The sequence below is a fragment of the Cygnus atratus genome, chromosome 4, assembly GCF_013377495.2.
Source record: "Cygnus atratus isolate AKBS03 ecotype Queensland, Australia chromosome 4, CAtr_DNAZoo_HiC_assembly, whole genome shotgun sequence".
Taxonomy (NCBI): Eukaryota; Metazoa; Chordata; class Aves; order Anseriformes; family Anatidae; genus Cygnus; species Cygnus atratus.
The window spans coordinates 64502916-64519224 of record NC_066365.1 but is presented as its reverse complement, the minus strand read 5'-3'; the positions used below and the strand labels follow the sequence as shown (position 1 = coordinate 64519224).

Here is a 16309-nt window from a genome sequence, read left to right as displayed (position 1 = left end):
TATAAGACTTTGCCTTTACCACTGATCACCTAACAAAAAACACCACGTCTCAGTGAAAGAGACACTGTCATTTAATTTCACTATAACTATGCTTTCTCCACTTTTGCAGTATGAATGAATAAACCAGAACAAAGCATCTGAATCAATTTACACACAACTGATGAAATGGAGGGAAGATAGGGAGGAGGCAGGAAAAAAAATATTTGAGCAGAGAGTGGACCTGTTTCTGCTAACACAGCACTGTAAGGGCTGACAGCGGCAGTAATCGGACCCTGCTGCCCACTGCCCTGGATCATCAACCTGGCTGGGAAGTCTTGGCCATGACTCCTGTCCTTTTCTGTGCACAGTTCTGCTTCTCCCAATATGATTGCACTTGACAACTTCATTATTCTGAAGTCACTGACAGTGCCCTTAGTTGCTTGTGCCTCATACATAAAAACAGGTCGTGCCTGCCAGTACACAGAAGGTGTTATACAGACAGGACTCCCTGCTTGAGCAGAGACTGATCTGAAGGGCCTCAGTTGTCTCTTGTCATTGGAAAAGAGTATAGACACCTCAGGAGAGCAAAAGAGCCTTGGCGACGTGCTAAGCCTGCAGTCGTCTCCTGAGTAAGCGAGATAAAAGCAAACAAAAGTGACTTTCTGGACTGTGAAATGAAACTGTTCTAATGAACAGTTACAGAATAATGAATGTAGGATGTCATTCAAGCAGGCTATACTTGTCAAAGATTGTAATAGCACTAATTAAAGATGTTATTTCATCTAAATGTATTAGCCATTGCCACTAGTTATGCAGTTAAAGTGTATTGGGCATCAGGTGTACCAAACAGCAAAAAATGGAACCACAGGCAACTCGGTATTTGTTGATGGGGCATCCCAAACTTGGCATGTCAGAACAGTATTCAAAATATTTTAACATACTTTTGAATTATTTACATAAAAATAGAAATAAAATGAATAAATAGTAATAATAATAATAATAATAAATACTCAGGTTATTCAGTTGAATTTCAGGAAATAAATAAAGTTTAAAGAGTTCACCAGACATTGCCAATGTTCATAAAATGAAACAGGCCCCCAGCCAGACAGCTCCAGAGAATCATGGGACTGAGGAACAAGAGAGGAAATCCAGAAGACTACAGTCAAGCAAAAATTTCTCTGTACATCACAAGTGATTACTATACCTAGCTGAGCAAGATAAGGCCTGACTTGATTGATCAGGAGCAGAGATGCAGTTTGGAGTTGTTTAGGTGCTCAGATGAAAATGAAATACAAGTTCACTTAAACAGATGACAGAGCAGTGCCGACAGAAAAGTTTTATTTCTTTCTCAGCGTTGAACTGGATCAAAGAGTCATAAATGTAGTATTTTCCCCCTCTTCCTGAGTGAATCATATTGTGCTGTTCAGCTGTCCCAGGCTGCTGATATGCAGTATGTTAGAGACTTCTATTTGGGATATGGAGGAAAAGTTGTTCATTTCTCAATAACACATGTACATGAGGACACCACATCAGAGCTACTGCCAAAGACACTGCTTTCTGTGGTTCTAGATGCTCACAATATCATTTTCAATGTCTCAGTTTCTTAAAACAAACAAACAAACAAACACTTAATTCATCTTTCTACATTTTTATACCCTCACAGCTTAACCTGCTTTTTCAGTAAAGTAAAAAGTCTTCTTTCCTGTTAAAAAAATGTTAGCAAACAACACCATGCTTCATTAGTATTGCCCCATGATTTTGTGGTTCCAAATATTGATCAGAATCAGACTTTTTCCTTTTTTTTTTTTTTTTTGTATAAATACCTTTTTAAACATCAGATGACACCAGGCTTTCAGAATAGTGATAACAGAACTGCAAGTAACTTATCTAAGCCCATACTTCACTAATGACAGGCTTAAATGCAGGCAAACTAAACTGTACTGAACACAAAGGGAAGAAGATGATGTTGATGTTGCCTCCCAGATCTAGTAAAAATATGCAGGTGTTCACAGACAAACCCAGATTATCCAGTAAAGCTGTTTCAAGGGGTGAAAACTGTATTACTCATCATTCATACAGAATTAGTTGTACTGACTATAAAAAAACAATGCTTACACTTCTCTAAGTACTGCACTAACAAAACTATAGGCGAGACTATTTGCTACGTGATAAACAATAAACCAACAACAGTTGAGACCAGAATAACATATTTTGTCCTTCTTAGATGTTAATATCTTAAGTGATACTTCTATATTTTTCCAGTGTCCTATGAATCTTAATTCCTAAAATTCCTTTTAAATGCATATAGCTTAGAATATGCTGTTCCATTTTTTATCAAATTATTTGATTATCATTTTCAAATTTTCTGTATGACAGAACATTTTCATTTTCATTTCAATTTCAGAGTATTGTCTGCAAATAGAGATTTTTCTCAAGGGAGCATTTTAAGAGTTCTAGTTCAAGGTATGCAAAAGTATTTTGGTCATTTTTTAAAACTGACTGTAGAGCTTTCAACTCCCACAGGAAAAACAGTATGTCCAGAGGTCTGTAATTCTCTCTTCCTCTTTTGAGAGATCTGAAATACAAAACCTAACCTACTCTGCTGCTTTCTAGGATGATGGAAAATGCATATTCTCCAATTTAAATTCAGCAATAGCAAATTTATTTCTTGACACAGGATTTTGTTTATTTTCTCTTTAAAATTGAGATAGATGCTATTATACTTTTAAGAATACAGGAATGTTTAAAAACATGGGCACACCCACTCAGAATCTGGGAGGTTTTCCAGCATAAAGTAGCAGATACTTATCTTGTTTAAAAACTAGGAATTGGGTTATTAAATATAGCCAGAAGGTATTCTTCATATACTCAGAAGAAACTCCTAATAGTATCTACATATATTGGAGAATTTGATATCAAAAAAGATAGCAGTGAATTAAGAAAAAAAAAAACGCTAGAAAAGACTGAAGTGGCTGAGTAGTGTTCAGTCTGACAAATCCTTTATGAGATTTCGATGACTAAGTTATGAAAACTACTGAATTTCATGTCCCATGGATTATTTTCGGACACCAAGTGTTTTCAGATAGTTTTTTTCAGTGACATTAATTTAAATCTCATTAAAATTATTTGCCACCAAAACTTTACAAGATTTATTTATTAATTTATTTTCAAATGTTTTTAAAGTAAATGTTGGTCTTCAAGCTCAGATATTGAAAAATCTGATTTTTACACCCATACTGCCTACATTTTGTGATTAGGCTTCATTTTTTGTGAAGACTGAAGGGGAAAAATGCCTTCTCCTTTCATTCCACAGTTTACATCCTTCCCCAGGCTCATTATCACTTCTGTTTGCTTTCTTGTCTTCTCTCAACCTTCTCCCAGGCCATCTGTTGTTGAGGCAATGAAAGTTATAGTCAAGAAGAAGAGTTATTTCTATTAGTTCTGTTTTGCTTATCAGTTGGGCATCAAGACTCAGTCCCAGCACCCTGGGTTTTGGCAAGAAAGAGATTACTCCCTATGTCCTGAATAAATTCTAGTTTAGATAGTTAGAGAGAATGTCACAGGCAGAAGTCATGTTCATCCTGTCCATAACTGTTTCACAGAGGAATTTAAATATCCATCTTCTTCAGAGGCCATGACATTTCCATGGTCAGGACACAACCTGTAAAAAGTACATCATCAAGAAAAAAGGAACCCTAAATCCTCCTTTATGTGGCATATACTGACGAAACATGAGAGTTAGTCTCTCTAAGGAGAACTTTACACTGCAAAACTGTCATTAATTTAGAAACAGGATACCATTAATCATTTTTCTGAAGTCTTAGTATGAGTTCCTCTCTGCACTCTGCAAGTACAATAAATACCATTATAGTACAGTAAAATTGAATTAAATGCATTCTTATGTTGTAAAAGTCTGGAGTCTGATCTTAAAATAAGCTTTGATAAATTTTAATGAACTAAGGCGAAGAATCTCTTAAGCAGGCAGGCAATATTAAAACAACAATGCATCTGGAACTTTCCTCTTCACTTCAATTCCACTATCTACTATTTTAAAACCACTGTGATACTTTTTGTTTGTTTGTTTTTTGTTTTTTTAATGCAAAGTGTAAATTGTCTTGCACTCATGACTGATTTATTTATTTATTTATTTAAGTATCTCATATGTATACAGATAGACTTTCAGCTTCTGTTCTGTCCTTTGCAAATTTGTTCAAAAAGGTTCTCAACTTTTAATATTTAGTAATATGAAAAATAGACTTGGCATTCTAGCAGATGTAAAAAGAAAAGATCTGAACTTATTACCCAAAGAACATAACTATAGAATCATAGAATCATAGAACCATAGAAAAGGTTGGAAGAGACCTTCAAGATCATCTGGTCCAGCCATCCCCCTACTACTAATGTCACCCACTAAGCCATTTTCCTAAGCATCACATCCAACCTTTCCTTGAACACCCCCAGGGACAGTGACTCTACCACCTTCCTGGGCAACCTTTATCCAGGCATTGGAATGCCTGACTGCTCTTTCTGAAAAGAAATGTCTCCTAATTTCAAACCTGAACCTCTCCTATTGCAACTTGAGGCCATTCCCTCTAGTCCTATCACTAGTTTACCTGTAAGAAGAGGCTGACCCACAGCTCCCCACACCTTCCTTTCAGGTAGCTGTAGAGACCAATAAGGTCTCCCATGAGCCTCCTCTTCTCTAGACTAGACAACTCCAGTTCCCTCAGCCGCTCCTCATAGGACTTATAATTACTATACTATTACTATAATTATCACTGTTTTCATATTGCTTGCTAGTTCCATGAGGTTATTGTTTGTTTGTTTATTTATAATATCGATGCCCTGACTTATCAACCTGTTATTCATAAAGAGGAACTTAGCTATATGTTTTATCTCTGCTTTGAACTAAAAGTGTTCTAAAACCTAAAATATATTTTAGGATAAACTACTAGGAGTAATTTCAAAGCCATATTACACCACTTATAGTCCAAAAATGTTAAAATTATTCTTGGAGATTATGTGTAGATCTGCAGGATCTGTTCAGTATCAGTATTTTGCAGTGCAACTATTAGGCACTTATTTTCATTCTCTAATGATCACCTACTTTGCATTCACTCTCTGGATGTATATTTATGAACTATTTTACAAGTACATGCAAGACAGTATTACAATCTGACAGCTATTCCACAATTGCAAGGCTTTGTTAACGCAGCGCTGAGCTGCATCTTGTATAGTCTGCCTCTAGCAGAGCTTTTACTACAGGCTAATTGCAGTCCTTGTTTCCATAGCATAGGTAAGAATCACTTGTGCCTGCCTGAAAATACTAGTTGTGCATGATGAACTCATTACTCTGGCACTGATTATGAGAACTGCTTTACCTATAGGACCTTGGTTATCAGTTTAATTACACACTCTAGATATCATGTTTGGCATTCACAACCTTTAAAGCAAAGCAAAGAGAGAGAAAAAAAAGAAAAAAAAAAAGCACTGTTTTCCTAAATTGGCAATTGAGGAGTCTGAAGCAATGTCTATGTCTTCAGGGCTGTCTTTCCCACCTCATTAGGCTGAGAGCACTGCAGTCCTGCTCTCCAGCAAGGTCTCCTGAGAATACCCACTCCCCAGCACTGGAGCTCTGCTTCAGAATCAAGAGAATGATTATCGTGACTGTGCACCACAGACCCAGCGCAGAGGCAAGGCTAACCACATATTCATGAGGGTCTGCATATGGATATGGAATAACTACCTCCCTGTGAAGTCAGATTGAGGCAATAATCCTGAATTCATAAGAGGAACTTGACCAAAACTGAACACTTAAAGGGATAATTTTTCTCAGCAGCTTGAAATTTACCAGTGTTTATAATAAAATTCCTCTTGCAGTGAAAGTTTTGCGTGAGAAAATTTATTATGGGTCAGTAAATAAGGTCTTTGTCTCAGTAAGATTGATGCAGAAAACAAGCTCTTAAGAATAGTCCCAGAATGCAACAAGACATAAAAGATGTGAAATACCTATTGCAGTATTTTTAATGCAAAAAAGATCAAAACTTAAACCATGCCAAAGGCCAATTCCAACATGCTTTTAGGAGGAAAGAATTAAAATAATTCCAAAGATATATATTTCAAGGTGGCAGCAATTTCTCACAGGAAGCAATTAGTCAGTAGAACAAAATTCAATATAGGTAGACTCAAGACAGCATTCCAATACTGGCAGGTAGTATCTTAGGGTACTAAAATCAGCACAAAATAAAGAATTGTTGGGTCATGCAGCTAATGCTCTCATTTAGCACAAGAATTCAAAGGTTACCTATTGGCAGTGCTGAGTCCAATATACTTTTCACAGCCAGAAATAATATCCTGAATATTTGCAACTGAAGACAAATCTTTCCTGTATTCTCTTCTTCCAATTAGCCTACCCTTCCTGCTGCCTTGTCACCTTTCACAGCCCTTTTTCCTCCATTGTTATCTTTTACCAGGCTCTGGAGAACAGATTTATTATTTTTTTTTCAGTCTTATATCTAAGATTTCTATATCTTTACCTATTCCAGATTTATATTTATTCAGTGGTGAATTGATCTAGCTTTTTGAGGAAAGTACTCACCCTTGGCTCTCTCTACAATGAAAGGATTTCACCCATCTAATGTCTGTGCAAGACGTATTCTAAATATACCTTTCTCCATTGATTTGCAGGATCTTCTTGCCTAGAATGGAATCTTGGAGCCCATTAGATATCTAGAATGACCTAGAATTATGTGACCTGGGGTTCATGACCTCTGCTAGATTCACAAAAGAAGTAAGAAACACATGCTGTATAACATGTCCGTGACTGTTCTCCAGCGCTGTGACCAAATGGCACAGAAAAGCTTGTGCCTGTATTATTAAACAGTCAGCTTCCAAAACAGGCTGATGGCATGCAAGCTGCCTATTGGGAGCAGTCTCTGGCTGCACCTGGGGTTTTCCTGGGAAGGCTCATGCCCCAGCTCTCATCTGCAGGAGTACGTTCAAAAAAAATTAGCAACATGGAGTAAGCTTAGAGGAGCTGAGTATAACCAAAAGAAAGCTAAGAGCATTGGACACCTTCATTACTCTCCAGAAAGACTGTTTGTCAGGATCTGTTGTTTCATGACTTTTTGGGGATCCACCACATACTTTAGAAAGATAGACATCATTATGGACTGACTTTCATTTTCAGCAGCACACTATACTTTGCAGAGGCTGTCAGGCTAGTTGCAATCCCAGCACAGAGCTATGCCCTAACAGGAACCACCACAGGCCCTCACTCCCTTCCAAAAATATTAAATCATTTTTCTGTTAGATCGTGGCTTTTACTCAGCCTTTGGTATGGAGACTCGTGAAGCTCAGAAAGCTGGTCATATTAGATCTCAGAAAAGAATTTTTCCATGTCTTATAAAATATTTTCTCTCTAGATTAGATCTGCTAGGTCAGGGCAAGTTTCACATCCACAACAGTACAGCCACTAAGGAAACTCAGCTGGAACTGAACTGAACCACCTAATGTTGGTGCTCCAGGTCTCTGATAGGTAACTGGTGCACCTGGATGAGTTATTTACAGCTCCAGCCAGCAGCAGGATGTTTGACCAGGTGTGCTTGCTTCACTGAGTTTTTAGATTCATGCACATTTCTGATTCTAGTCTGAGGAGAAGAGCTGTTTTATGGGGCAGTCCAAAATGCTGTTTCTTCCTGTCTAATCTAGAGATGACACTTTCACAGCGAAGTGATATTTGTATGTGTCTGTACATTATCCATCCAGCTCTTGAGACAATAGATAATTTCTTCTCTCCAGCTCTTTTTTCCATCCTTCTTTTCCCTCCTTTTTTTTTTCTTCTTTTTTTTAAGACTGATTGGAGTGTTATGTAAATTCAGACATCCACGAACATTTCTGCTATGACATGTGTTCTTTACTTCTTCCAGTTTTCATTGTATTTGAAACTTAGTCTTACTGTAGCTGGTAGGAGTAATGTACTCTTGTAGGTCTATCTTACAGAATACATGCATTTTCCAGAAACTGATTAGTAGAAAGAAAAATACTTCAAAATGTAGAGCCACTCTGTGAATGCAGCTAACACTTCTTTATGGGTTGTTAAATATATCAAGCATATTGTTCTGGCTATACTAGGAAATGACCTGTAAGCTGACAAAAGTAAATCCTCATTTGTCTCCCTCTGCTGCCTTTGAAAATGTTCTAACAATTAAAAAAAGGACATAACAGCTTTAAGCTAAGCTATTAAAAATAAGATCACTTATTTTCCAGAAGTTTTGAGGAATGGTCTACAAAACATATTTTTTCTGATCAAAATCATCAGAAAAAAAGCATTTTGATAGCTTTTTTTTTTTTTGTCAAAAACTTCTGTCTTTTGTACTAAACTGTATTATTTTCAAAGTAGCCAGTGTATCTACTCATGTGTGAACATAATGACAAGTGGCAACCACATTGGTAGATAAGGAGTAACTTGGATCTTGGCTCAGTCCTAATGCATGGTGTAAGAAAGATATTTAAAATATGGGTGGTTTCAGAAATGCTGCTTATCTTGCTCAAGGGACGTTCAGATATTTGGGGAAGGATAAACACAGGATAAAATGCTAGATCCTGGAGGAGCATGTTGTAGTCCCAGGTGTGACTGTGTTATGGGCTGACATTTCTACAGCTCATTCATCTATGCTCAAAATACACATAACATACAAAGGGTCTGGTAAAAATACAGGACTGCTTTTCATTTTAAGAAGAAATCTCTATTACCAGAAATGCCTCTAACAATGATAAAACTGGCTACAAGGCTCACGTATCTTTAAGCATTTATTCAATTTCATTTCTAAAATGAAGGTTATAAATCTATCCCAAGCCCTTCCTGAAAAACAGTTATCCTCCAAGCTATTATGGACATTTACAGAAGAATGATTCTTTTCTGTCTCAGATGTTATAAAAGACAGTTCATACTTCAAATAATATGATTTATGAGTTCAGACTGTGAAGTTAAATTTAATAAAGCTCAGAGAAGATGCATGAGCCTCAAAAAGCTTTTTAATAGAGAACTTTTGGAGTCAAGATGCTACCCTTGTTTTATATTAGCTGTTCTATATTCTGGTATATACTGGGATTACAGGTGGATATTAACAGATTACCCACTACAGAAGCTTTACATTCTTTCCTCTTCTCTTTCTTCACAGAAGGATTTAACTGATTCTATGTCTCATTACCTCTTTGTGCAGTTATAAATATATAACTAAAGGGCTTTCTTGTCTTCATATTTGTTTCCTGAGTTGCGAACCTTTCTCTTTCATGATGCAATTCCTCAAAGAAAGATCAATGTGATTGCTTAGTATTCCCTTTGGTTCAAGGAACTGTTTTGAGATTTAATGCTATATTCATTTTATTCTATATCTTGAAAGGTTGGATGATTAACATTTGAAAATCAGCAATTCTGGTAAGAAAGTCCTACAAACTCAAGAAAAATTGCCAACAGTGGAATTTCCTCCAACTATGTTTTTCAGTATGAATTTGGGGATTTGACATTTTGAATGAAATAAGACATATGATTTTATAAAATTTCTTATGTATTATATATTTTATTCTTTTTAATTTTATAAGAATTTAAAAAAAAAAAAAAAACGAACACCAAATCTGATGATACTGAAGTTCTTATAGAAAATATTTTGTTAAAATTGCAAGTATTTTGATAATAAATTCCTTATTTTTTCCATCATCCCTTCCAGATAAAAGATGGCAAGGGGGCAAATAAGATACATTTATATCAGAAGAATGCTGTTGGCACTACCATCACTCCTGGAAAGTAGGAGAAGTAGGAGACACAGGCCCTAGGTTCTGCTCAGACTGGGCAGCCAGATTCCTGTTTGGTCAGTTGGTTGTGTGTTTTTTTTTTCATAGACTACAAAACTGTTTAACTACAAGCTCACAAAGTATTTTATACAAACTTTACTACAGTTCCTAAGGCTGGTTTTGGCCTTTATCCAGTGAAAATCTAATGTAAAACACATATACACCACGATTTAAACATTTTTGAAAAGCTGTGCACCACTGCTCATCTTGGTGTGAGTCCTGCTTACAACTGAATTTCTGACTTTCTATAGGGCTGCTAGTGTTTTTTTAGTTAGGTGAACAGTGTCATTGACTGTCTACTTAAACGGGGGTTGCAACAGAGCTTTAGGTGGCACGTTAGTACTTACCTTCTCTGAACAACTACGTCTGAATATCTGTGGGAAATCAAAGTTGGATACCCTAGCTAGTTAGGGAGATGCAACTTACATTTAGTAGACTGATGGGGTTTCTGTGTTTTATTCACCAAAAATCATACCTTGTGCTGGATTACTGAAAACTGACATGAAAGCATATGCCCTTAGTGAGCGTGATAGAGTCTAGAAAGACAAATCAGTCCAAAATGTCACAGAAAAAGGGAATGCAAACTTTACATGAGCTGCAGCTCTGTTCATACTCATACACCATGACATAACTTTCTCTTTTTATACTCATATTCCAGTTTGTGAGACAAGATAGAGTTAGCAGCTCCTGTTACCATCCCTTTGTACATTTACAATGCAATGAACAAAATGAACAGAAAAAAAATCTGACTCAGAAAAACAAGACACAAATATAGCTGCAGTTGCTATAGAAGAAATGCAGCTTCAACTGTTTCCTTCCATTAGTATGCCAGGAATTGACTCAAGAGGAAATCCCATGGATTCCTGCTAATCATCTAATACACGTTATAGCTACAATGTAAGCATATTGGATGCAAATTATTATTGCATCTAGACTGCAAGTGAAAATACATTAAACAGGCTGCTAATTCACAAACAATCAATGAAAATGCTGTTATTTTAAGAGATTATTGCTGGGAACGCATAAAGTATATTTAAGGAATATTCCATTTGTACTTGCAGTGTTCCATTTTTCATTCTAGTAAATAAACAAATAAAATTGTGTCAATTATTAAATAAATGCAATATGTTTAATATATTTAATAGCTTCATATGGCTTAGAACTGTTAAAATAGGTGTGACTGGTATTAATGGGTTAGTTGTGATTTTTGTGTTTTGCCCTGGTAGTTCAACAACAAAAGCCATTATTTGAAGACAAGGTGCAGAATATCTTGAAATTCAGGCAAAAGCTGAGATAGAGTGTTTGAAGGTTGGGATTGTGCGACTGTCATCTGCAAGAGGAGACACTCCAGAAATATATCAGAAGCTATTTTAAATGCATTTATGATTGTGCAAGGCTAATTATAGAATCATATTATGGTCTTGGTACAAAGAAAAAGTTATTTGGGGTAGACAAGATTAATTCTGGGGAGGCCTGGTTTCAAGAGTTTCCTTTGGTGTGATATAGGCTCTCAAGTGGTTTGGTAGCTCACTCTGGAGTCAAGGCTTGGAATCGCTGGAAATTTGAATGTTTAGTGTTTGAAGTGAACACTTCAGCTGAAAATATTATGTATTTGTTAATAACATTGTTTCTGGTTAATTTTCTACAACTCTGATTGTGCATGTCCAAGTCCTTCAATCATCAATGTCACACATATCTGGGGTTTGACCACATGGTATCCACTTTCAGTAGGAAGAATGGAGAGAGATCCCTAGGGCAGGGTATGCTACAGCTTAGCCACTCTGGTTATAATAGTAGACTAAACATGCTGGGGAGCATTTCAGACCAGCTGACAGAGAACTTCTGCCTCTGCTAAGAAGTCCCTACTGCTGTGCCAGCCACACCAGGGTGATCCCTGGGACACTGTAACTCTGGAACTATCCCAGGAGCTTCTTTGGGAAATGGCTGGCTCATACGGGACATGCACATGCCAAGGGTTGGTCCAGCTGCACCAGGCAGTGCCTGGAAGTGCTCCCAGATGCTCTTTTCCCTACTAGGTTAGATGTACCTTTGCAAGATCATGTTTTAGCCAAAAGGATAATCAAAGGCTGTCTACATGGACATTTCAGGCTACAAAGCACTGTGTATGCTACAGCAACAAGGGCTTTATGATTGTACAAGTCAACTGCATGTCTTCGCAAGACTACCCATTGAATGTGGCTAGTGCTTTTAGATCCAGATGTAAGTCTTCAGGCTATTACATATTATCTTCTCTCATATCATAATCTTGAAAAATAACCTTGGTGATGTGTCATATGCATTAATGCAGGTGATGAATTCCAGGCCCCATATGTGGCAGGTGTCCTGTCCCTTATTACATGATCTGACAGGGTGGGCAGGATTCTTCTGTGCCTTCCCTTCGAAGAAAAATCTTGTCATTTTCCCAAATAAGTACCCCAGACAGACTAGTCAGCTATAAGCATTGCTAGAGACATTGAATGTAGAACACTGTTCATGCACTGGCGTATTTTGAATAGTGTTCTTTTTGCCTGAAATGTTTTGCTAATTCTAGAGTTATCTTTCATTTTCTACTTTTCTCAAATAAACATATAGTATAACATTTGAGTCTTGAGATCTTGTGACAATATCTCAGAAGCATGAGAAGAATAAATTAATTACTTGAAACAGAAATCATCATCACATCCAACACATTTTAAACTATTGCCTGTTCCATGTTTAATCTTTGGCATGAAAATAGGAAGGATGAAAGTTTGTTAGCTGGTTTTAATTCAGTAATTGTAATCTAGCATATTTTTTGTTTCACAATAAATGTTTGATATTTAATTCTTCAGCATCATTATGTTTACTGAAATATCTTGTCAGTCATATCAATCTTTTTCTGTTTCTGCACAGTGTTTAGGTACACAGTGGAAATCTTTGCCCTGTTTTGTTAAAGAACAAAAGTTTTCATGGGTTCAAAAGACATTATTCAAATGCATGAAAGAAAATTCCACAGGCTCTTAAGATAAGAGATACCACTATTTTGGTGATGAAATCCCTAGAGTACATGTTGCTGGAACCTTGGAAATATACAAAGAAAATTTTGTATTACACTTACAATGTGTGCAATTTTTCTTTAACCTTCCAACAAGACATTAGGTTAGCTCAAGTATGATCATCCATGTCAAGAGTAGAGCACTTGAGACATATGTATATGATTAGGTCCCTTTCAAATGAATTTTGTGATCAAATTCTCTGCTGGTATAAGTGGGTGCAATTATACTAAAACTATGCTCACCAAAGCCAGAAAATCATTTGGCTTTTAGCTCTTGAAAAGTGCTAAGATGTCTACAAGAAATTGCTCGCCTATAAAGTGAAGTAAAGTAAGAGCAAAAAGCAATGACCTCCAGTATGACAGCTAAAACTCACAAAACTGAAGGTCTGTATGCACTCTGACCATCTACAGCTAATCAAGCTATTCACAAACTGGAAAAAAAAACATATCATCATGATTTATGTATCCTATGTATACCTTTTTTTTTTTTTTTAATGATATAGGTCATTTTTAGATAAGAGAGGAAAAGTATGCATCCCATTATAGCTATCACTACATAAAAACCATCAAATATTTTAAGTTGGTGGTGTAGTTGAAGCTACTCATTACTTGACCAACATTTTCTCATACTCATATGTGAATGAAGCTTTCAGTGGCTATTATAGGGAAGATAAGAGAAATTCCAGGTGCTGAAAAGATGTTTTTCTGTTGTTCCATGTCACCCATTTTTAAAATAGTAGTTGAATTTCAAATTTTCTGTGAATTGACTCAAAACATTTTTAATTGAATAGTTGGTTTTGATATTTCACAACCTTGTAACAGTTATTTAATCCAGGTATTGTCAAAAAGAAATGATGAAGCTGGACAGAACTACACATCTCCATGTGCTGCTGTGACAACGTGGAGAGAAACCACACTAGAAATGAAAAGGTGAATGTGATGTTTAAATATTCCAGTGTAAAAGGGCACTTTTGAAATATTCATGAAAAATAAAAAGCTCTTCAAAACCAAAATACCTTAAAAAAGATATCACCAATATTTTTTTTCATATTTTTCATTTTCCAGCCTTCCACAGCCTGAACTGATTCAGCAATAAGGAGCAAACAAGAGACCCTTGAAAGAATTTCAGAGTTTCTTACCACAGATTGACTAGGAAGGGATGCTCCAGGCCTTGCATTATCTGTAGCTCCCGAAAAACATTTCGAACTTCATCTCTCTCAATACATTTCTGTTTATTCATGTATTTCATGGCATACATTTTCTTGGTGTCTCTCTTCTGTACAATGCACACCTAATTGACAGCAAAGAAAAAGGCAAAGTTTGACACCTACAAAAGGAAATTCAGTTGTGACTTTGGAAAAAAAAAAAAGTTTTTCACAATTTTTTCAAGATTCTAAGGAGATCTGGATACCACAACCAAAGAACAACTTCTCAAAGTCCATGTTATAGCTAGGCAGGATTAGACTTCAATTAATAAATTAACAAAAGAACAGATATCCCTACAGAATGAGAAACCCAGAAAAGTGGCATCGTAATTTCCAGAATTTATTCTAGGAGTAATATACTTGAATTGCTTGAATCACAGTCTATTTTGTTAGTCACAGAAATTATTGCCTCCTGCTTAGGAAAATGCACAATTACTGTCCTCATTCCTACAGGTTGATACCCCCATTGTGATTATTGCATCATAAACGTAACCTATGTTCAGAAGGCTCAATATTTAATCTTAGTATCAAAATTATTCTCCCTTCATTATAGTTGAAATTAATTTTTCATACAGAGGTTCATCATGTTATTTTTGAAGTCACAATTACAATGACTTAGTCTCTAACAGTAATTTTCTTTGCTTTAACATTATTTACCTTTTTTGACAAAATTTTGTAAACGCAACGTAAAAATCTTGAGAACACCCATGTAACATGCCTGGATTTTTATTTATTTTTATTTATTTATTTTCATTTGCCATTGTGGTAGCTTTCCTTGTGAATAAAGCTGGAAACTGTACCTTGCACCACATCTAAGAACCATCATTTTAAATATGATTTTTGTCAACACAGAAATATATTATAGATGAACATTTCATCCTCAAAGGTGGTATGAATCTTCTCTTCATAAAAGCCCTACATGCACACACAGGGCAAAACTACTTCTCCAACAGACTTTAACTCTGAAGGCCTTTCCCATTAATTGATCAGGGCTTTTTAAACTGACAGATCCAGTGTGTCTTGACAGCCAATAAAATATTAACTGAAAATTTTATTTTGGTGCAGCATTTCTATTGCTGATAGAGCCATAGGCTCTAATCAGAATTTTTCACCGTCAGGGCATATATAGACTATGCACTGAAAGCATCTGGTTTCCGTGTCATAGTTCTGTGGTGCCTAAGTTCAAGAGTATGAAGAATTTATTTGGTATGGACATTATTATTTATATATATATATATATGTACATACACACTTACACACACACACATACTATAATATATGCATATATATACATACCTAAAATTAATGCTCAGAGATCAAATTACAACACTGTGCCAACAAACAAAACAAACAAAACAAAAAAAGGGTTTTGGGTACTCAAAATTCAGAAATGATCTGGAGCAACTGAGGCAATTTTCAACAGCTGAAACCTCTTCGGCGATTTTAAAAGATGTCATCTGAATTCTAGGCCTGGTAATGAACCACCAGCACTAGGGTGAGGGGCCTAGAGAGAGGTACTCCATCGTCACTTCTATCTTAATCTTAGAGGAAAGGTTCCAGGAATGTACAGTCATCATATTTTACTTGCTCTACCTTTTTCCAGTGCCTCCAAGAGGAATTGTCTCAGTGAAACGATTATTTCTCTGCAACTCTTTTTCCAGGAAGTGTGTTCTCGAGCTCAAATCTACTCCAAAGATAGGAGTTAATAGAGTACTTTTAACATATAATGATAAGATGTGCTTAAGCAGAGTTTCTAATTATCTCTCCTAAATCAGGAGGTGTTCTGCTAATTAAGTAAAATATGGAAGGCAGTATTTTGTCTTGAGCCCATCAATGCTGCACAATGGTAAGTACCAAAATTTTGTTTCATTTTCTTCCCTGGGACTGTTATGGAAAGTCTGAATGTTTGTGATGTGCTTAAGATAAGTAAGTGTTCAAAATGATATAGAAAGAAGCCAAGCTGTGGAACTATGGGGAAGTGACATTGGTCTTTTTGTGGAAGAGACAATATGTGGGTCTGAACTGAAGTGGAGGGATGGAAAGGAGTAGTTCGAGCTTCCACAGGTTCTTAAAAAGTGTAAGCAGGATTCATTGTGGCAATTCCTGATATCCTTGCTGAGATTGTGTGGACGCTCCAATTTAGTGAATCACATTATAAAATATAATGTTTCTACATTATAAAATATTATGTTTATAGATCTTGGCTCAGAACCTAAGACTAGAACTTCATTCAATTATA

At 36.1% G+C, this 16309-nt stretch overlaps 1 protein-coding gene across 1 annotated transcript in view; it reads right to left on the bottom strand.

Moving 5' to 3' along the window:
- The window catches only part of STK32B (serine/threonine kinase 32B), a 143414-nt gene that overhangs the window by 120367 nt on the left and 6738 nt on the right, over positions 1–16309 (bottom strand). Inside the window, exon 2 of the mRNA XM_035547294.1 lies at positions 14005–14156. Coding sequence (XP_035403187.1) covers positions 14005–14123 — 119 coding nt within the window. The 5' untranslated portion in view covers positions 14124–14156. The remainder of the gene's footprint in view (positions 1–14004; positions 14157–16309) is intronic.